The following is a 23343-nucleotide window of genomic DNA, read 5'->3' as shown; positions in this document are numbered from 1 at the left end:
ATGGGGTGTTCAGAAGGTGGGTGGATGATGACAAAGTAGGAAACTAAGATGTCTCTGCAGACACAAGATAAGGCTGAAAGAAATCATCATGTTGTTCTGGTCTGAAAGGAGAAGATGAGGAAAGAGAACATTTACATTAGCGGAGACATCACTGTAAGTCCCCTTTCACACGGGCGAGTATTCCGCGCGGATGCGATGCGTGAGGTGAACGTATTGCACCCGCACTGAATCCTGACCCATTCATTTCTATGGGGCTGTGCACATGAGCGGTGATTTTGACACATCACTTGTGCGTTGCGTGAAAATTGCAGCATGCTCCTCTTTGTGCATTTTCACGTAACGCAGGTCCCATAGAAATAAATGGGGTTGTGTGAAAATCGCAAGCATCCGCAAGCAAGTGCGGATGCGGTGCGATTTTCACACACGGTTGCTAGGAGACGATCGGGATGGGGACCCGATCATTATTATTTCCCCTTATAACATGGTTATAAGGGAAAATAATAGCATTCTGAATACAGAATGCATAGTACAATAGCACTGGAGGGGTTAAAAAAATAAATAAAATTTAACTCACCTTAATCCACTTGTTCGCGCAGCCCGGCATCTCGTCTCTCTTCATCTGTGAGCAATAGGACCTTTGATGACGTCACTACGCTCATCACATGATCCATCACCATAGTGATGGATCATGTGATGGACCATGTGATGAACGCAGTGGCGTAATCAAAGGTTCTATTGCTCACAGATGAAGACAGAAGAGATGCCGGGCTGCGCGAACAAGTGGATTAAGGTGAGTTAAATTATTTATTTGTTTTTTTTAACCCCCCCAGCCCTATTGTACTATGCATTCTGTATTCAGAATGCTATTATTTTCCCTTATAACCATGTTATAAGGGGAAATAATACAATCTACACTACAACTAACCCAAACCTGAACTTCTGTGAAGAAGTTCGGGTCTGGGTACCACAGTCGGTTTTTTATCACGCGCGTGCAAAACACATTGCCGCAATGCACTGGGACGCATCTGGACCTAATCCGGACACGCTCGTCTGCAAGGGGCCTAAGTGGTATGTTGCACCGTATTACCCTGTATGTTTTGTAGCGCTTTATTGTAAGGCTGTTACCAGCCTGCATTTGTGGGAGGGGCGTCTGGCTATTTATTCACCTTCCCTCCGCTCAGCCAGGCGCCCGAGCCTCACGCTTCACTGCGGTATCGCGCTCCTTCTTCCGACCAGTGTCTTTACTTCCGGTATACTGTGCTCACGTGCCGCCGACGTCCGCATCGCCACACGCCAGCCTGCCAGGTAATCGGGGCTCAGCTGGCTCCGTTCCAGCTGTGCCTCACGCCCGACCTGGTCTCTAGCCCCTGGGGTGCGAGGTTGAGATGCCGCTCTCCCCCAGTATGTTCCGCTCACAGAATTACAGACGGCTGGGTTGGGGGAGCGGCATCCTAGCTTCGTGATTTGCCGGTCACATGCCGGCTCAGGATGAGTGTCAATGAATGAATAAGATGCTCGTTCAGTTATACTGCCTATACCGATTCCTAAAATCTTATCTGGAAACCAGTTATGCTCCTAGGGCTTCCAGCACAGGAGGTGTTGGCAATTGTGGTTTTATGATGCAGGTAGTACTCCTGTTTTTAAAGGGGGGTGCAGCTTCATTTGTGCTCCCCAACCCCCAGCAGATTACCTGCGGGCTAAAACACCGGCCCTTAATGTATGTGCCCGTTTAAACTCAGAGCAGCTATACATAGGCTGTTCAAAAAAAAGGTTGTCAATGTTCCTGGATCGCCCAGGTTGTCAATGTTCCTGGATCGCCCAGGTTGTCAATGTTCCTGGATCGCCCAGGTTGTCAATGTGCCTGGATCGCCCAGGTTGTCAATGTGCCTGGATCGCCCAGGTTGTCAAATGTTCCTGGATCGCCCAGGTTGTCAATGTTCCTGGATCGCCCAGGTTGTCAATGTTCCTGGATCGCCCAGGTTGTCTATGTTCCTGGATCGCCCAGGTTGTCTATGTTCCTGGATCGCCCAGGTTTTGTCTCAGTTTCTTAGGGTTTTACATCTATTCTGATGTCGGTTGTTCCTTCATTTAGATTGGGCAGTTGTTATTTTTCCTTCCTCTCCTTCGTTTCATCTAGGAATTTCGAGGCAATTCCAGGTAAGTCGGCTCAGAGACGGTCACTGGGGCAGGGTTAACTGTCAGTTTGATACTCAAGTCCGTTCTTTTTTTTATTAGTTCCACTCAAACGATTGGGGTTTTTTTTTTTTTTGGAAGTCGTCTTTCCAAATCCGTTCGCATTCCGTCAGGTCATCATGTCTCACATATCCGATATGGAGGACAACCTCTCCATGCCAGGATCATCCGTCTCGGGGCATTATAGCAACACATCATTAAGGAGTTGGACTGTGCCAAAGTTGATCGCCGAACTCAATCGCAGGGGGATTTGGCATCCCGCGACTGCCCGCAAGGCCGAATTATACCGGCTCCTGATGACCACTCTGGGTCCGACAGCTGAGCGGTCCAATAACGACTCCATCCGGCTGGCACTAGCTCAGATCCAGTCGTCCATCGCCGGACTCGTTAGCTCAGTCACGGACATTCAGAATAGGGTCGCGGTTTTAGAAACCAGGCCAGCAGCCTCACCGCAATATCCAGGTTCGGCAGTCATTCCTGTCATTCCTCCGGACGTTGCAGGTAGGCCTTCTGCCACCCCCCAGATTGCTCCTTCCCATTTCGTTCCGGAGCATATTAAGAAGGATATCCTGGCAGGCAAGGACGTAAATTTGGCATCCATTTTGATTGCCTCCCAGGATATTTCCGAAAACCGGGTGATTAATTGCGGAGAGGTTTCCGTGGTGTTGAAGGCCAAGGATGCTCGGCTAAATAGGAAGTTGTCGGTTTCCGAGTTCGTCCTGGCCTTCAGCCTCTACAGGGATGTAATGTGCTCCGCTCACCCTAATCGCAGGGAAGAATTAGACACCTACTTGTACCGGTTTACGGATTTGGGGCACAAGTACGGCGGCTCGGCATTTTACGACTATCACAGTTCGTTTTCCGCCAAAGCCGCCGCGGCCCTGAATCAATTTCAGGTTATGTCCAACTGGGCAGACTTGGACATGGAGTTATTCTGCTGGCACTTCGCAGGTCTGAAGGCTCCCCTGTGTGCCATCTGCCAATCCATCTTTCATTCCACGGAATGGTGCCCTAATCCGGTGCAAGATCCTCAGTCAGCACCCACTCCAGGTCCTTCCGGATCCTCCAGGTCTTCCTCGTCATTAGACAAACTGGGCAGGCCTATTGTGTACCTCGGCAGTAGCCAGGTGTGCAATAATTTTAATGCCAAGGGCTGTGCTTTCAACGCGTGCCGAGCACTGCACATCTGCTCCCTTTGTTTTCGGGCTCACCCTCGTCCTTCCTGTCCCAGGAAGTCAGCCAGGGACTCCTGACTAGCCGACCTCAACTTGGAGTTGCTGGCTGCACTCCTGCAGGGCCACCCAGATCGTTCCTTTGTCACCTTCTTATTGGATGGGTGCAGAGAGGGGTTTCACACCGGCATTATCACGCGCCCTCAGGGCTGCTGGATGGGCCCCAATCTGCTATCCGCTTCCAGTGACCCTGAGGCGGTGACCACCCTCATTCAGGCAGAGGTCGACAAAGGGTTCGTCATTGGTCCCTTCCTTAAGATCCCGTTCCAGTCGTGGCTCGTCAACCCTATCGGCCTTGTCACGAAGTTATCATCAAATAAAAAACGTCTCATTTATGATCTCTCCGCGCCTCATATGTCCTCCATCCCCAGTCTTAATTCACTCATTCCGTCTGAGGAATATTCCATGCAGTATTCCTCAGTCGATGAGGCCATCCTGTACATTCTTCAAGAAGGTGTCGGGGCTTGGTTGGCCAAGGTAGATATTGCCGATGCTTTCAAGCTGCTTCCAATACACCCGCAGCTTTGGAAGTACTATGGCATCCAGTGGGCAGAAAAATTTTACTTTGCCAACCGGCTTACTTTTGGCTCCAAGAGCAGCCCTTGGCTTTTTGAACAACTTGCTAAAGCCCTGCACTGGATTCTCAACCATCACGGTGGCTAATCCATGGTCGTTCACTACTTGGACGACTTTCTCCTCATTGAAAGGCCCAGTCAGGTCCCTTCCATTCCCCATTCACTTCTGGATATTTTTTCCCGACTCCAGGTCCCCGTGGCCACGGCCAAGACTGAGGGTCCGGCCACTACAGTCACCTTCCTGGGCATCATCCTAGATACCGTTAAAATGGAGGCTAGCCTCCCCAGCGAGAAGTTGCTCAGGATTCGCTCAGCCATCTCCCGGGCAGTTCAGTCTCACTCACTGACTAGGGCGGAGCTCCAATCCTTGCTGGGGATGCTTAATTTCGCCTCCAGAATTATGCCTCAAGGCAGGGCCTTCATTTCCAGGTTGCTATGTCTCCTGCCCTCTGCCCCGGAGCAAGATTCCGTCGTCCATTTGGACAGACAGGCCATTGCAGATCTCGACATGTGGAGCAGTTTTCTCTCTGACTGGAATGGCATTTCTTTGTTCGTTCCGCAGTGGGATTCCTCTTCCCCCATGGTTTTCTCCGACGCCGCAGGTTCCTCCGGGTTCGCTGCCATTTTCAGGTCTCATTGGCTGGCTGCCGAATGGCCGCCAGAATTAGCCTCAGACTCTGCAGCCCTAAAATCCTCCCCCCTTTTGGAACTGTACCCCATAGTGGCGGCTGCTCAGGTCTGGGGTCACCACTGGTCTAACACTTCTGTGACGTTCATTACAGATAGTCAGACCTTGGTGGACATTGTCAACAAGGGCAGGGCCCAGTCCCCCAGGATCATGGCGTTGTTGCGCAAGTTAGTGTGGTTATCCCTCAATCACAATTTTCACATGCGCTGCGTACACATCTCAGGCGAACAAAATAGGGCTGCGGACGAGCTTTCCCGTGCTAATTTTGCGATTTTCTTCCAGGAAATGCCCGACGCGGATCGGTCAGGCACGCCGGTGCCCCAATTCAGCGCCCTCGTTCTGGTTTAGATTCGCTCTTAGAGGAGGCCAAGGGTCTGGTCGCCAAATCGTTGTCACGCAATACGGCAAGAAATTATCAGGCTGGTCTAAGAGCGTTTGATAAATTCTCTAAGAGTCATCCGAGGGGTCAACACTCCGAAATCTCCTACATCATGGCCTTCCTGGCCTATTGTCACTCGCATCTCTCTCTGTCGTATAGTACCATCAGACTTTATTTAGCCGGACTTCAACATCACGCCATGCTGGCCACTCCTCATCACAGGTCCTTTTTTTCCATCCAAGCTATTAAAGCCACCCTTCGGGGCATTCAAAAGGAGGGGAAGGGGTCCGTGAGCCATAGGCAACCAGTGTCCAGCAAATTGTTCAGGGATCTCTCCTCGACATTGGATGGTAATCCTTTTGGGCCCTCCACTAGCCTGATTCTGAAAGCGGCCATGTATCTCACCTTTTATGGGTTCCTCCGGCCCGGAGAGGTTCTGGCCGGTCCAAATCGTAAAAACCATCCTCTGAAGCAACATCTGTCATGGGGCCAGGGCCATTACACTCTCCTCCTACCCTCCACCAAAACCAATCAGACGGGTCCCCCCTCTGAAGTTAAGTTCTACCCAACCTTGAACAATTGGTGCCCCGTTCAAGTGCTGCATCAACTGACAGCACTCATTCGAGGTTCATTGCCCGATAGCCCACTCTTGCCGCATGCAGGCAAGCCTCTCAGTTTATCTCTTATATCCGTGCCCTCGCCCAGGGACTAGGCTATGACCCCAAGGTAATTTCAGGGCACTCATTTCGCATAGGGGCAGCCTCCGCCGCTTCTCGACATCGGGTGCCGGCCCACGTCATCCGGTCCATGGGGCGGTGGCGGTCCTCCTGCTTTACCAGGTATATACCCAATCCTCAAGCCGAGATATCTCATGCCTTTCGATCACTGGCTTTGTAATTTGTAAATAAAAATGTTGTACCTACCTGTTGTTTTTGCCCCCTTTTCTCACTGGTGTACCCGCGCCCGGCACAATTAGCCACATAGTGGCTTCCGGCACAATTCAGCCACTATGTTCAGGGCAGGTTTCTCTGCGTACGCCGACGTTGTCCTAGCCCTGACCATAAATGTAATGTTTTCCAAGTATGTATTTAGCAGCAGGGCTGGAAGGAAGGGGTATGCCTCATGCATAAGTCCGTGTCAGTTTTGGATCAGTAGTAACACGGACAGCGTTCAATCCGTGTTTTCTCGCGTGACAGATCCGTGTTGGGTCTGTGGGTCAGTTTTTTTCTGTCCGTGTTGCATCCATGTTTCACTCACACTCAACAGCTGAAAAATCATTTTCAAAGAATCTCTTGTTAATGATCCATGAAACACGGATGGCATCCGTGGTTTTCACGGACCAATAGACTATAATAGGCGTGATGGATCCGGACAAAAAAGAGCATGCATCCGTGGTAAAAAAATGGACCCACAGATCGGGCTAAAACACTGATGTGTGAATACACACATTAAAATGAGTAGGGACGTGTGCTGCCTGTGGAGAACACGTACAGCACACGTCCGTGAAACACTGACGTCTGCATGAGGCTTTAGGTTGAGAATTTGGTATGGGGAAAGGGTGCCGTTTAAATTTTTGCCTAAGGCAGCAGAAAGGTTAGGTTCACCAGCCCAAGCTGAACTCTTGCACTAGGGCCCACGAGCCTTTAGCTACACCCCTGACTCCATTACTGTCATAATATCTGCTGCATTTACTATGGTGCAACCAAGGGGTCAAGCATATGGCAATATGGGGTTCTGGGTACAGAGGAGCAAAGCTCTTAAAAATTTGATTTGCATGCTTCGCAGAATATTATAAAAATAATTACTTCGTCACAAACCACATTTCTTTGTAAATAGCAAGTGCAATGACAGGGAACGGTGAATGCCCCTTCCCCCGTCATTGAACCCCTCAGATGCCGCGTGCATGATTACATCATCATTTCGGAAATGGATGTATAAAATTATGATTTTTTATTATTTTTACTGCCATTTCAGTTAAAATCAATTTGTTAACACAAAGCATGAGGAAAATTGGCTTTGCGGCGAATCAATTTGGACTAAAAGTTGCCTGGCAAACATCAAGCCTTCACATAGCTCCGTAGAAATAAAAATAAAAAAGTGCTTGAGTCTTCGGACACAGTGATACAAAAACATTTTCTTAAAAAAAAGGGGTTTTATTGTGCAAATTTAGTAAAATGCAAAAAAATTACAGGTATTTGGTATCGCTGTAATCAGACTGACCAAGAGAATAAAGTTATTGTGTTATATATGATGAAAAATGAGTGCCGCAAAATTCATAATATAAAAACTCAGTGGAAGTATTGCTTTTTTCCCATTTCCCTCCCAGACAGAGTTAATAAAAGTAAGGGTGCAGTCACACGACTATGTATTTTCAGGTCTGCAAAACATGGATCCACAAGAAATACGGATGACGTCCGCCTGATGTCTGTGTTGCATCAGTTTTTTTTTTTTTGGACCTGCAGAATGGACATACGGGTGTGCTGTCTGCATTTCTTGCGGCCCTATTGAAATGAATGGGTGCGCATCAGATCTGCAAAATGCAGACCAAAAATATAGTTGTGAGAATTGGGCCCAATCAGTAAGTTACGTGTACCCTAACATAGCACCATTAAAAACTACATCTTTTCCCACAAAAAATAAGCCCTCAAAATGCTACATAGATATTACAAATAAAAAAGGTATAGCTCTTGGAAGGCGATGATAAAAAAAAAAAAAAAAAAAAAGCTTCTTCAGTAAGACCCAAGACAAGCTGTAAGAGTAAACAATGCAACACAAATAAGAAACGTCATTGGGCGAGGTTTCAATAGTTTTTATTACATTTTATTATTTAAAAAAATACAAAATATATAAGTAGTTTGTTGCCCACTCCCCCCACAGCTCATGGCTGGTTTAATTAAGACTTGAGTAATCAGAGGCGTACACTGATATCATAGTAAGGCCTCATGCACACGACCGTTGTTGTGTTCCGTGTCCGTTGTTCCGTTTTCCAAGATTTTCTGCGGACCCATTGACTTTCATTAGGTCCGTTGAAAACTCGGATAATGCACCGTTTGTCATCCGCCTCTGTGATCCGTGTTTTCAGTCCGTCAAAAAAATAGGACCTGTCCTATTTTTTTCATGGACAACGGTTCGTGGACCCATTTAAGTCAATGGGTCCGTGAAAAAACACAGATGCATACAAGATTGTCATCCGCATCCGTGATCCGTTTTTTTCCTATCATTTCCAAGGCAAACTTGACTTAGATTTTTTTTCACTTTCCTTCAGGTCTGGTGATCCTCCAAAAATCAAGGAAGACGGACGGAAACAAAAAGGGAAACGGATGACGGAACAACGGAACCCCGTTTTGCAGACTGTGAAAAAAAAATACTGTCGTGTGCATGAGGCCTTACATAGTGACAAAGTACATAAGGCCGAAAAAAGACATTTGTCCATCCAGTTCGGCCTGTCATCCTGCAAGTTGATCCAGAGGAAGGCAAAAAAAACAAAAAAACTGTGAGGTAGAAGCCAATTTTCCCCACTTTAGGGGGTATTCCCATCACAATGATCACAGTTTAATCTGTTAATAGGGTGCCAGTGATCATTTTTGTAAATATATTGTATAAGCAAATTCCCACCCTTCTTGATCAAATTCTTGCCATCCTACCTCATTGTTGTCCTTTCGTCTCCCATAGTTACGGCCACAGCTGCCTGACGATTCCATGGGCCGCGCCTGCGCAGATGAACCACATCCATCCAGTGGCCGGCCTCTCATTTAGTTCATGAACGAGCACGCCGTTTGAAACAGAGCCGCGCATGCTCTATTTGCCGGGCAGACTTCGGAGACTCTGTAAGGACCTTCTGACGTCACAATATCACGTGACATCCCTAGGTCACGTGGGTCGGCAGCCGGAGCGTTCTGTTATCACAGGCACCGGCCAAATGGTTACAGAGTAGGAAGGTCTGCAGCACTGAGAGCGTAGAGCGTCTGACAGTGCTGGAGAAGTGGGTGTAACTACTGGGGAGGGGATTCTGTGTGGGACTGTATGTTGGGGGGCGGGGACTGTGTGAGATTATATACTGGGGGACTGTGTGACATTATATACTGGGGGCTGCTGTGTGAGATTATATACTGGGGGCTGCTGTGTGAGATTATACACTAGGGGGCTGCTGTGTGAGATTATATACTGGGGGCTGCTGTGTGAGATTATATACTGGGGGCTCCTGTGTGAGATTATATACTGGGGCGGCTGCTGTGTGAGATTATATACTGGGGGGCTGCTGTGTGAGATTATATACTGGGGGGCTGCTGTGTGAGATTATACACTGGGGGGCTGCTGTGTGAGATTATATACTGGGGGCTGCTGTGTGAGATTATATACTGGGGGGCTGCTGTGTGAGATTATATACTGGGGAGCTGCTGTATGAGATTATATACTGGGGGGCTGCTGTGTGAGATTATATACTGGGGGGCTGCTGTGTGAGATTATACACTGGGGGGCTGCTGTGTGAGATTATATACTGGGGGTTGCTGTGTGAGATTATATACTGGGGGCTGCTGTGTGAGATTATACACTGGGGGCTGCTGTGTGAGATTATTTACTAGGGGCTGCTGTGTGAGATTATATACTGGGGGGGCTGCTGTGTGAGATTATATACTGGGGGGCTGCTGTGTGAGATTATACACTGGGGGGCTGCTGTGTGAGATTATATACTGAGGGCTGCTGTGTGAGATTATATACTGGGGGCTGCTGTGTGAGATTATACACTGGGGCTGCTGTGTGAGATTATTTACTGGGGCTTCTGTGTGAGATTATATACTGGGGGGGCTGCTGTGTGAGATCATATACTGGGGGGCTGCTGTGTGATATTATATACTGGGGGCTGCTGTGTGAGATTATACACTGGGGGGCTGCTGTGTGAGATTATATACTGGGGGCTGCTGTGTGAGATTATATACTGGGGGCTGCTGTGTGAGATTATATACTGGGGGCTGCTGTGTGAGATTATACACTGGGGGCTGCTGTGTGAGATTATTTACGGGGGGCTGCTGTGTGAGATTATACACTGGGGGCTGCTGTGTGAGATTATTTACGGGGGGCTGCTGTGTGAGATTATATACTGGGGGGGCTGCTGTGTGAGATCATATACTGGGGGGCTGCTGTGTGAGATTATACACGGGGGGGCTGCTGTGTGAGATTATATACTGAGGGCTGCTGTGTGACATTATATACTGGGGGCTGCTGTGTGAGATTATACACTGGGGCTGCTGTGTGAGATTATTTACTGGGGCTTCTGTGTGAGATTATATACTGGGGGGGCTGCTGTGTGAGATCATATACTGGGGGGCTGCTGTGTGAGATTATATACTGGGGGCTGCTGTGTGAGATTATACACTGGGGGGCTGCTGTGTGAGATTATATACTGGGGGCTGCTGTGTGAGATTATATACTGGGGGCTTCTGTGTGAGATTATATACTGAGGGGGGCTGCTGTGTGAGATTATATACTGGGGGCTGCTGTGTGAGATTATATACTGGGGGCTGCTGTGTGAGATTATATACTGGGGGCTGCTGTGTGAGATTATATACTAGGGGGGCTGCTGTGTGAGATTATATACTGGGGGCTGCTGTGTGAGATTATATACTGGGGGCTGCTGTGTGAGATTATATACTGGGGGGCTGCTGTGTGAGATTATATACTGAGGGGGGCTGCTGTGTGAGATGATATACTGGGGGCTGCTGTGTGAGATGATATACTGGGGGCTGCTGTGTGAGATTATATACTGAGGGGGGCTGCTATGTGAGATTATATACTGGGGGCTGCTGTGTGAGATTATATACTGGGGGCCTGCTGTAGGAGATTATATACTGAGGGGGGGTTAATGTGTGGGATCATATACTGGGGTGGCTGCTGTGTGAGATTATATACTGGGGGGGGGGGGGGGGGTGCTGTGTGAATGTACCCTTACCCATAGTAAACTAACTACACAGATTGGATGCACAGAAATTCGAGCATTTATTATTATGCAAATAAGTCTCAGCATACAATCCCACACACAACTCCCCCCACCCCCTCAGCATTATTCTACACCCCCTTCATACAATCTCCCACAGCAGCCCCCCGCTCCATACAATCCCACATATTTTAGCACCCCAGAAGTGGTTCAGAGAAGACAAATGTAGCAGAGCTGTATTTGAAGTGATTCAAACTCAGTGCTGGTACTAGAGAGGAAGACAGATGCAGCAGAGCTGTATAAGAAGCGGTTTAGGGAAGACAGCACGCTGTCTGAAACAGAGCCGCGCATGCTCTATTTGCAGGGCAGACTTCAGAGACTCTGTAAGGACCTTCTGATGTCACAATATCACGTGACATCCCTAGGTCACGTGGGTCGGCAGCCGGAGCGTTCTGTTATCACAGGCACCGGCCAAATGGTTACAGAGTAGGAAGGTCTGCAGCACTGAGAGCGTAGAGCGTCTGACAGTGCTGGAGAAGTGGGTGTAACTACTGGGGAGGGGATTCTGTGTGGGACTCTATGCTGGGGGGAGGGGACTATGTGAGATTATATACTGGGGGGCTGTTGTGTGAGATTATATACTGAGGGGGGTTAATGTGTGGGATTATATACAGAGGGGGGGACTGTTGTGTGAGATTATATACTGGGGGCTGCTGTGTGAGAATATATACTGAGGGGGGTTAATGTGTGGGATGATATACAGAGGGGGGGGACTGCTGTGTGAGATTATATACTGGGGGCTGCTGTGTGAATGTACCCTTACCCATAGTAAACTAACTAAACAGATCGGATGCACAGAAATCCAGCATTTTATTAATATGCAAATAAGTCTCAGCATACAATCCCAAAAGACACCCCCCTTCATACAATCTCACACAGCAGCCCCCCCTCCATACAATCCCACACATTTTAGCACCCCAGAACCCAGAAGCGGTTCAGAGAAGCAGAGCTGTATTTGAAGTGATTCAAACTCAGTGCTGGTAGTAGAGAGGAATACGGATGTAGCAGAGCTGTAAAAGAGCTGTTCAGGGAAGACAGATGTTGCAGAGCTGTATTTGAAGTAAATCAAACACAGTGCTGGTAGTGGAGAGGTAGACAGATGTAGCAGAGCTGTATAATAAGCGGTTCAGGGAAGACAGATGAAATAGAGCTGTATCAGAAGTGGTTTAGCCACAGTGCTGGTAGGGGACTGGGGAAAACAGATGTTGCAGAGCTGTATAAAAAGCGGTTCAGGAAAGAACCGGGTCGTTGTCATGCTGAAAGTTCCTCTTCATGTTCAGCTTTCTAGCAGAAGCCTGAAGGTTTTGTGCCAATATTGACTGGTATTTGGAACTGTTCATAATTCCCTCTAGCTTAACTAAGGCCCCAGTTCCAGCTGAAGAAAAACATCCCCTTGGCATGATGCTGCCACCACCATGCTTCACTGTGGGGATGGTGTTCTTTTGGTGATGTGCAGTGTTGTTTTTGCGCCAAACATATCTTTTGGAATTATGGCCAAAAAGTTCCACCTTAGTTTTATCAGACCATAACACCTTTTCCCACATGCTTTTGGGAGACTTCAGATGTGTTTTTGCAAAATGTAGCCTGGCTTGGATGTTTTTCTTCGTAAGAAAAGGCTTTAGTCTTGCCACTCTACCCCATAGACATATGAAGAATTCAGGAGATTGTTGTCACAAGTACCACACAGCCAGTACTTGCCAGATATTCCTGCAGCTCCTTTAATGTTGCTGTAGGCCTCTTGGTCGCCTCCCAGACCAGTTTTCTTCTCGTCTTTTCATCAATTTTGGAGGGACGTCCAGTTCTTGGTAATGTCACTGTTCTGCCATATTTTCTCCACTTGATGATGACTGTCTTCACTGTGTTCCATGGTATATCTAATGCCTTGGAAATTCTTTTGTACCCTTCTCCTGACTGATACCTTTTAACAATGAGATCCCTCTGATGCTTTGGAAGCTCTCTGTGGACCATGGCTTTTGCTGTGGAATGTGACTAAGAACATTTCAGGAAAGACCAACTAGAGCAGCTGAACTTTATTTGGGGTTAGGCCTCATGCACACGACCGTTGTGTGCATCCGCAGCCGTTGTTCCGTTTTCCGTTTTTTTTGCCACGGACTCATTGAATTTCAATGGGTCCGTGGAAAAATCTGAAAATGCACTGTTTGGGATCTGCGTCCGTGATCCGTGTTTCCAGTCCATGAAAAAAATATGACCTGTCCTATTTTTTTCACGGCCAATGGTTCACGGACCCATTCAAGTCAATGGGTCCGTGAAAAATCACGGATGCACACAAGATTGTCATACGATCCGTGTCCATTTTTTCCTATCATTTCAAAGGCAAACTTGACTTAGATTTTTTTTTTCATTTTTCATGTCCGTGGATCCTCCAAAAATCAAGGAAGACCTACGGATGAAAAAACGGACACGGATCACGGAACAACAGAAACCATTTATGCGGACCGCAAAAAAAACGTCCGTGTGCATGAGGCCTTAATCAGAGGCACTTTACATGATGGCCGGTGTATGCTGACTCCTATTTAACATGATTTTGAATGTGATTGCTTAATTCTGAACACAGCTACATCCTCAGTTATAAGAGGGTGTGCACACTTATGCAACCACATTATGTTAGTTATTTTTGTTTTCTTCCCTCCACCTAAAAGATTTCAGTTTGTTTTTCAATTGAGTTGTACAGTTTATAAGTCACATTAAAGGTGGAAAACGTTCTGAAATGATTTATCTTTGTTTCATTTTTTTTACATCACAGAAACCTGACATTTTAACAGGGGTGTGTAGACTTTTTATATCTACTGTACATTCCATAAAAATCCAGCCCAAGAAATAACAACTGCCACCGCAAACTATGCTTTGCTGAGACAACACAGCAGTTTTCTGGATTCTTTCTACCTTACCCATCTGAGCATTCTGGATGAGATACACACCTCCTCCAGTACTTTACCCCACAGTATTACACCATGCAGGGGTTGGGCTGTGAGTTTTAACCTGTTGAGAATTTTGGAAATATATTGTGATACTGTATTGGATTTGTGTCGTGCTATATTGGAGTCATTAACAAAACTTAAGGAAATTTAAGGGTGGACACACTGTAGGTCTAAAAATCTACACTGAATAATTTCTTAATATATCCTTATAATGGTAAGAAGGATTTATTTTTTATTTTTTTGTTAAAGAGCTTTGAATACCTATTCTGTAACTATTGAAATATAGTAAAATTATAAAGTGTTATCTGCCTGAAGCCACCACTAGGGGGAGCTTGGGAGGTTCTTGTACACAATTTGTACATTGAACTCAGAAATACCCCAGAATGCAGTAAGCTCACAATAGACAAAATATTATCATTTGACTCTTTATCTAGGCAGGAGATTTAGAGCTTTATGACAAATCTCTTAGTAATCCAATTACATAGTAGTTAGCCTTTCTCCAGCCAGAAATGACTGATAACAGAGAGCAATAGATTCCACTTAAATTCATGCCACATGTAGACAATGTAGATAAGACAAAGAATTATGATGACATACAACATATCTCATGGCAATGTTGGCTGAAAGCATAGTCTATGTACGAGATATGGCACAGATCTCATAGGTTTGGGGGGCACTTGTAATCCCCAGTGCAGGTTCAAGGTCCAGTTTGGCTCCAGGCGGTGCATGGAAAGTGAAATTTTGCAATAGTGTTGTGAAGAACAGGAAGAGCTCCATTTTAGCCAAGGTTTCTCCTGCACAGCTACGTTTACCTAGAAGAAAAAAAAAAACATGAACGGAATATTCAAAATTTGAGATACAAATTTGATGAAATAGAGATTTTATAAATGTTTTCTATAAATGGTAAGTGGTGCTCAGATTTAGCATTGGGACCCAGGAGCTTCAATTTATACCCTGTCATTGCAATGACTAAAGTAGAGATGAGCGAATTGAAGCTGACAAAGTGGAATTAGTTCTGAATTTCATGAAAAATTTGATTCGCACTGGAGGCAAATTTCCTCGTGCTTCATGGTAAGGAATTGCATTTTTTTTCCTAAAATGGCTGCTGCACATGTGAGGACATGGAGAAAGCAACTCTGGTAAGGTGGGATCACCCATAATGCTATGCATGAGGCCAATCAGCAGCCAACCAGCCCTGTGATGTCACAGCCCTATAAATAGCGGCAGCCATCTTAGATTTGGCCATTTACTAGGAAGAGACATCTGCAGGTGCTGGGGACAGTGATATAAAAGACTTGATTGTGGTGAAAAAACTATTTATAAGTGCAGGGAAATGATAGGGAGGGATCGTTCAACAGTATTTGTGTAAAACAGGGTTCAGTAGGGGAGGTTGACTGGGTAATAAGAACAATCCTATTACACCTTGCTGCACTGACTGGGGATCCATATTGCCATTATACAGCTCTGTAATTCCAGCAAACTGTTCTTGTTATTAGGGTGCAAGTGCTGTTTGATACAGCCATTAAACAGGGTTTATTACGAGGAAATAGTTCTAGAGTACGTGTTATTTGACCTTGTGCGGTGCAGTTATATGTTGTAAAGTCCTTTTTGCCGTGTATTAGTAGAGAAATAAAAATATATTCGCCGTCCAGCGTTGCACTTATCTGTTAAAAAGCCTTTTGTGTAGTGTAAGAATAGAAAAAATGTAGTGCCCAATTTCCCATCAGCAGTGCAGTGATATACTGTAAAGCCCAGTTTGCAGTGTATTAGTGGCAAAATAAAAATATATTCGCCGTCCAGCGTTGCACTTATCTCTTTAAAAGCCTCTTGTGTTGTATAAAAATAGAAAAAATGTTGGGCCTAATTGCCGATCAGCGGTGCAGTTGAATGTGGTGAAGCCCTTTTTGCGGTATGGACCTAATTAAGTTTTTTATGCGAAACAGGCTTTTTATGGAAAATTTATGGGTGATTAGAGACCTCCTTTTGCTGTATGGACCGATTTACGTAGTCGTGGGTCCAGCAGTAAACATAATCAAGACGCTGATGACAACACACCAGCAGACTTTGCTTTTACTATCTATTCACAATTAACCCCTTCACTACCGAGCCACTTTTCACCATAAATCCCAGGCTGATTTTTGCAAATCTGACATATGTCAATTTATGTGGTAATAACTTTGGAACGCTTTTACTTATCTAAGCCATTATGAGATTGTTTTCTCGTCACATATTGTACTTCATGACAGTGGTAAAATTGAGTCAAAATATATTTCATTTTTATTTATTAAAATATACCAAATTTACAACAAACAAAACAAGGGGAAAAAAAATTGCAAAATTTCCAAATTTTAATTTCTCTACTTTTATAATAGAGAGTAATACCTCCAAAAATAGTTATTACTTTACATTCCCCATATGTCTACTTCATGTTTGGATCATTTTAAAAATAAAATTGTATTATTTTTGTGACATTAGAAGGCTTAGAAGTTTAGAAGCAAATTTTAAAATTTTTCTGAAAATTTCCAAAACCCACTTTTTAAGGACCAGTTCAAGTATGAAATCACTTTGTGAGGCTTACATAATAGAAATCATCCATGCATGGCCCTATTTTAGAAACTACACCCATCAAGGTATTCAAAACTGTTACAAACTTTGTTAACCCTTTAGGTGTTCCACAAGAATTAAAGGAAAATGTAGATGACATTTCAGAATTTCACTTTTTTGGCAGATTTTCCATTTTAATACATTTTTTACGCTAACAAAGCAAGGGTTAACAGTCAAACAAAACTCACTATTTATTACCCTGACTCAGTAGTTTACGTAAACAACCCATATATGGTCGTAAACTGCTGTTTGGGCACACGGCAGGGCCCAGAAGGAAAGGAACATCATATGGTTTTTGGAAGGCAGATTTCACTGGCAGTTTTGTTGGTACTATTTTAGGGTACATATGATTTTTGGTTGCTCTATATTACACTTTTTGTGAGGCAAGGTAACAAAAAATAGCTGTTTTGGCACCTTTTTATTTTTGCTATTTAGAATGTTTATCTGACAGGTTATATCATGCGCTATTTTTATAGAGCAGGTTGTTACGGACGCGACAATACCAAAAATATTCCAACTTTGTTTTGTTGTTTGTTTCAGTTTTACATAATAAAGCTTTTTTAAAAAAAATATATTTTTTAGTGTCTCCATATTCTGTTTGTTTTAAAATTGTTTTTATTGTTTTCCGACATGAAATAAACAACAACATAAAGGTCAGCATTATTTCAAGCATCTGAAAGTATACACGTAACCTGAGCATACAGCATAAACGTATATTCGTATAGTTGTACATACCAAAGAATAACATGCACATTGTTTTCCAAATGATATCCTCTAAGACAAACGCCTCTGTTCATCTTAATCTATCAGGTACTTGCGCATCCACTATATATTTAAATGAACTGACCTTAAATACAATAATACAAAAAGAAACGAAGACATGGGTAATGGGGAAGGGGGGGGGGAAGCAAGGGAAGAAAGAGGTGAGTTGGGGGAGGGGGGGGAAGTAGCTTTGTAAAGCACAGAACTCCATCAAGGCATGTGTAAAGTGAAATGTCTAGTACTAACTCCAACCAGGAGAAATCAGTGTGAGTGTTCACAACCGAAGTAGACCCGTTCAAAGGAAAGCAGCTCAAAAGGAGGAGGCCCACCATCGCAAAATATTCCTCTCGCAGTAAAAACTCAAATCCCAGAAAAATTCCTAAATGTTTTCCATGGATTCCAAACATTTTCGAACTGCATAGGGGTGCGAGCTTCCCAGTGCGCGATTTGTTCTAGACAATATAATTGATCGCATTTGAGGATCCAATTTTGAATAGTTGGTGGATTTGGTTGTTTCCATGCTATTGCCAACATAAGTCTAGCTGCTGCTAATAATTTCCTTTTCAACGGCTTTTGTTACAGGATATCAGGATGAGTTAAGAAATTTGAGTTTGAGTGTTAACTCTTCTACATCTGTATGTCTAACAGATTAAATATAAATTAACTAGGTAGGCAAGCCTATATATTAGACCATCTGTTGAGACTAAGTCTGATGCACAGTAAGTCTAAGTATAACTTAACAATTTAATTATTAAGGGAACAGTAGGAAAACTAGGGAAATGCGCCTATACTGTATATTAGACCGCCTGTTGATAATGAGTCTGATGCTCAGTAAGTCTTTGTATAAGGCCTCATGCACATGACCGTTGTTGTGTTCCGTGTCCGTTGTTCCGTTTTCCGTGATTTTCTGCGGATCCATTGACTTTCAATGGGTCAGTTGAAAACTCGGATAATGCACCGTTTGTCATCTGCGTCTGTGATCCGTGTTTCCAGTCCGACAAAAAAATATGACCTGTCCTACTTTTTTCACGGACAACGGTTCACGGACCCATTCAAGTCAATGGGTCCGTGAAAAAACATGGAGGCACACAAGATTGTCATCCGCGTCCACGTGTCCGCGTCCGCGTGTCCGCTTTTTTTTCCTATGATTTGCAAGGCAAACTTCACTTTGATTTTTTTTCACTTTCCTTCATGTCTGGTGATCCTCCAAAAATCAAGGAAGACACATGGAAAGAAAAACGGAAACGGATCACGGAACAACGGAACCCCGTTTTGCGGACCGTGAAAAAATACGTTGTGTGCATGAGGCCTAACAGAACAGATTAAAGAGGACCTTTCATGGGTCCAGACATTATAAAAATAAGTAGTGTGTTATGTAGGGCATAAAACAGGGATCTAATAGCGCTTACTATTTTTCCTGGGCACCACTCCGTTCGCCCGTTGTGCCCCTGTTGAATTCTTCCGCCTGGTATGCTAATTAATAGCATCGGAACAGGGAGAAGGAGACGCCAGGGTTTCTCAATGGGAGTCTCCTTCTGCCTGGCTGTAGCGCGGTCCAATCACAAAGGAGAGTGTCATAGCCAGGCAGAAAAAATAAAATAAAACACCTTCTCCCTTGCTGTGATGCTCTCCTTTGTGATTGGTCCGTGCTACAGCCAGAAGAAGGAGGCGCCCATTGAGAAACCCTGATGTCTCCTCCTCCCTGTTCCGGTTCTATTATTAGCATACCAGGCGGGAGAATTTAACAGGGGCACAGCGGTCCAAAGGAGAGGCGCCCAGGAAAAATAGTAAGCACTATTAGATCCCTGCTTTATGCCTTACATAACGTGCTACTTATTTTATAATGTTTGGACCCATGAAAGGTCCTCTTTAAGAATAAACAGTGCAGTAGGTGAACTAGGTAAATGCACTTTTATATTACACCACCTGTTGATAATGAGTCTAATGCACAGTAAGTCTATGTATAACAGAACAGAATAGACCTGACAGAACAACAGATGTGTAAGTTTGGGGACACCTGGGAAATAGTAACCATAAAATAATAACCTTCCAATTATCTTTAAAAAGAGTGTTTCTTCAAGGAGGAACAAAACTACCAAACTTCAAAAACGCTAAATTTAGCCAACTCAGAGGCCATTGGCCAACAAACTCCTCAAAAATAAAAATACAGCCACAAAATTGGTTATTTTAAAATGCATCCTAAAATCTAATTGTGATTTAAAATCACTAAAACAGGAGGGTGGCGAAGAAGCATTGGAAAATTATAAGGACAAAAATAGAATATGTAAAAGACAAATAAAAGCAGCCAAACTAGAGACCAAGAGACTAATTGCCAAAGAGAGTAAAACTGACCCTAAAATGTTCTTCAATTATATAAATGGTAAAAAGTATCAATCTTAAGGTGTCCGCCCTTTGCAGACTGATGAGGGGGAAGTTGCTGACAGCAATGAGGAGAAAGCAAATCAACTAAATATTTTTTCTCCACTGAGGAAGATAAACTGTCAGATGAAATGCATAATGTGAAAGTAAATTCCCTATTATAGACAAATAGACAAATAACCAGGACCAGATGTAATACACCCCTGTATCCTAAGTGAATTAAGTAATGTCATAGCCAGAACCTTATTTCTAATATTTAAGGACTCTATACTGACAGAGTGTTCCACAGGATTGACACATAGCAAATGTGGTGCCAATATTCAAAAAGGGTCCAAAAACAGGGTCCGAAAACTTAGGCTGGAAAGTTTAACATCTGTCGTGGGCAAAGGTGAAGGTTTTCTAAGAGATGCTATCTTGGATTTCCTCAATGAAAATAAGCAACTTACACCATATCAGCATGACTTCATGAGTGCCCCCCATAATGTACCAGTATAAAATGCTCGATATATAGTGCGCCAGTAGTTGCCCTTAGTGTCCCCCATAATTTGTGAGCATAAAATACCCCTTCTCAGCGCCCCCGTAGATGACCCCATAGTAGGCCTCTCCCCCCTTCCCCATAGTACCAACCACAATGTGTCCCAGTATAAAATGCCCCTATACAGAGCCCCCATTTAAAATAACCGTTCTTTGTGGCCTCAGTGGATGCCCCTATAGTGCCACAAATAATGTGCCAGTAAGAAGTGCCCCCATAGATGTCCCCCAATAATGTGCCAGTAAAATGTGTCCTCATAGATGCCCCCCAATCATGTGCCAGTAAAATGTGCCCTCATAGATGCCCCCCAATCATGTGCCAGTAGACTGAGCCCCCCATCAACATGTGCCAGTAGCCATAGGTGGCCCCCCTATCATGTGCCAGTAACCATAGGGCCCCCTATCATGTGCCACTAGCCATAGGGCCCCCCTATCATGTGCCACTAGCCATAGCCCCCCCTATCATGTGACACTAGCCATAGGGCCCCCTATCATGTGCCACTAGCCATAGGGCCCCCTATCATGTGCCAGTAGCCATAGGGCCCCCCTATCATGTGCCAGTAGCCATATGGCCCCCCTATCATGTGCCAGTAGCCATAGGGCCTCTCTATCATGTGCCAGTAGCCATAGGGCCTCTCTATCATGTGCCACTAGCCATAGGGCCCCCATATCATGTGCCACTAGCCATAGGGCCCCCCATATCATGTGCCACTAGCCATAGGGCCCCCCTATCATGTGCCACTAGCCATAGGGCCCACCTATCATGTGCCACTAGCCATAGGGCCCCCCTATCATGTGCCACTAGCCGCCAATATTGTAAAAAAAAAAAAAGAAAAAACACTTATACTTACCTCCTTGGCAGCGATGCGATGCAGGCCTCTTCCGGCCTGTGTCCCGCGCTGTGTACGGCTCAGGGCGCTGTGTACGGCTCATCTCGGTGTGACACTCACTGTCCTGCCTGCCTAAAGTTAGTTGCGGGCCGTCGTGGGGGGGCCCCTAAGGACTTTGGGGCCCGGGGGCAATTGCCCCCCTTGCCTCTATGGAAGGGCCGTCCCTGCTGGTACGTGTGGTACACCCTCTAGGACTGCCACACTGTATCCTTGCACATTTTTCACTGTGGGTTTCCTCAGCTCTGAGCTCTCAACATCAATCAGCATTTTTATACCGTATACATTTTTACCAAGAGGGGGAGCTTTCCCAACCGCAACCTGCAAAGGAAGAGGGTTGGCATCCTCATCAGACCTTGTACTTAAATCCACATTACCATTATACATTTCAACAAATTCTGCATAATCACTTGGCACCTGGTCTGCCCTATTGTTTCCAATGGTCATTTCACTCACACCACCGAGTTCAATGTGTATCTCCGTCCCGCTCTCGTTTAAAAGGGACAGTTTCAGGTTTTTCAGGAGTTACGTCCCTTTCTGCATAAATGTCCCACACATAGTTCCCAGCCACCCGGCTGGCAGGTACCAGGATCCCCTGGTTCTCTGCATCAAACAACGCCTGTACTGGACTGCCCTTCTCCATAAGGTCACACATTTTTGTAGCAGTCTCTAGTCCTGGTGTTTTTACACAGACTGGCTTGTCAAAGAGCAACTGCTGCCGTCTCATACCACAAAACAGGGCTTCTGAGGCATTAGGACACTGGTCAGCAACATGGCCACTTTTTCTCCGGCACCCCACTCTCAGCCAAGTTCAGAACAGCCTCTCCGAGTGCAGCACTCAGCTTCCTCAACAAGGAATTAGTTTCCCGCACCAGCTGCTCCATTACTTCCTCTGAGTCCTTTGTTTTCTGCCAAACCGGGCAACTTCCCACAGATGACATCACCTTAGGTTTCTGCCACACCGGACCATCTTTCAGAAATTCCAGAACTTCGGGCCTGACCCGAGAGACTTGCTGGCAGGAGGCTAGCGTAGCCCACTCCGGGAGTCCCCCAATCACCATCTTGCAGGATCTCTCCCATGGACGGTCATTCTCGAAGACTTTGCTACGGACACCAGATTTAAGTCCAAACAATGCTTTCGTTTTGAGCACATTAGCACAAAACAGTAACCAAAACATAAATCAAAAACATAAATCCTCAGCCGTCTGGCCACTGACTAAACAGTCTTTTCCTCTTTATCGGGATCTGGGTCTACCACCCAGCTCCCCAAAACCCATCACCAGTGCTTACCCCACACACACAGGGTTAGAGGGTCCGACTCCCACAGACCTCGACACAGTCTGGTCCTTTCTAAGACTGGGAGACACACCCAAGTCCAGCAACAGGATTAAATAGCATCGCTGGACATGGACATATTCCAAAATCCCGGACTGGAGCATGGGGAACAGGCACGCACCAAACACATTGCCTGTTCCCAGTAAAAGACTGCCCCGGACTAGCTGCAGCCAGTTAAGCTAACTATCTTGGTGTGCACCAACTCATTTAGTGGCCACCTATATCTAGGGTCTTTACTCCACCAAGGCCGGGCCCCTTGGTGACACGCTCCTGGTGCAAACAAAACCCCTTTTTTATGCTTCCCCAGGACTTTACTGCACCTATCACTATTTACATTGCCACAATGTGTAGGCTGGCTATATGGACTAAGGGACATCAACGTGTTTTCCTTTACTATCTTTAATTCTTAAAGTTTAGAGATTTTATGGTTTCTGTCTTGTCTGTTATATTTTAATCCTTAAAGGGGTTAGCCGACATGAAAACAGACCTCCAGACCTGCAGTGCTGATAATACTCATGTGGTCACCCCACACTGGATTTCGGTCTGTGTGGCTCCTCAAACAGCACTTCTGCTCCCCTGTGCACCAACATCAACATCCATCAACAGGGGGGACACGTCACTGCTGTAGCCAATCACAGACAGCAGCAGTGACCTGCTTGTCTTGCATCACATTTGTGGCTCACATCATGTCCCCCCTTCCCTGACAACGGATATTGATATCAGTACAGAGGGGAGCGTAAGTGCCATTCCAGGAGCCACATAGATCGAATCCAGTGGCGGGGACCAGGTAACTATCATCCCCACTGGGGGTCTGCCATGTCTGCAGGTCTGTTTTAATCTTGGGTAA

General features: G+C 45.4%; 1 protein-coding gene across 2 annotated transcripts in view; it reads right to left on the bottom strand.

The window, feature by feature from the left end:
• Positions 1-14424: 14424 nt before the first annotated feature.
• Positions 14425-23343, bottom strand: part of LOC122935898 (cytochrome P450 2C14-like) — a 188686-nt gene continuing 179767 nt past the window's right edge. For both annotated transcript variants that reach the window (XM_044291829.1, XM_044291828.1), the window contains exon 10: positions 14425-14810. In XM_044291829.1, coding sequence (XP_044147764.1) covers positions 14632-14810 — 179 coding nt within the window. In that variant the 3' untranslated portion in view covers positions 14425-14631. The remainder of the gene's footprint in view (positions 14811-23343) is intronic.

The sequence above is a fragment of the Bufo gargarizans genome, chromosome 4 (genome assembly GCF_014858855.1).
Source record: "Bufo gargarizans isolate SCDJY-AF-19 chromosome 4, ASM1485885v1, whole genome shotgun sequence".
Lineage (NCBI taxonomy): Eukaryota > Metazoa > Chordata > Amphibia > Anura > Bufonidae > Bufo > Bufo gargarizans.
This window is presented reverse-complemented; position numbering and strand designations above follow the sequence as displayed.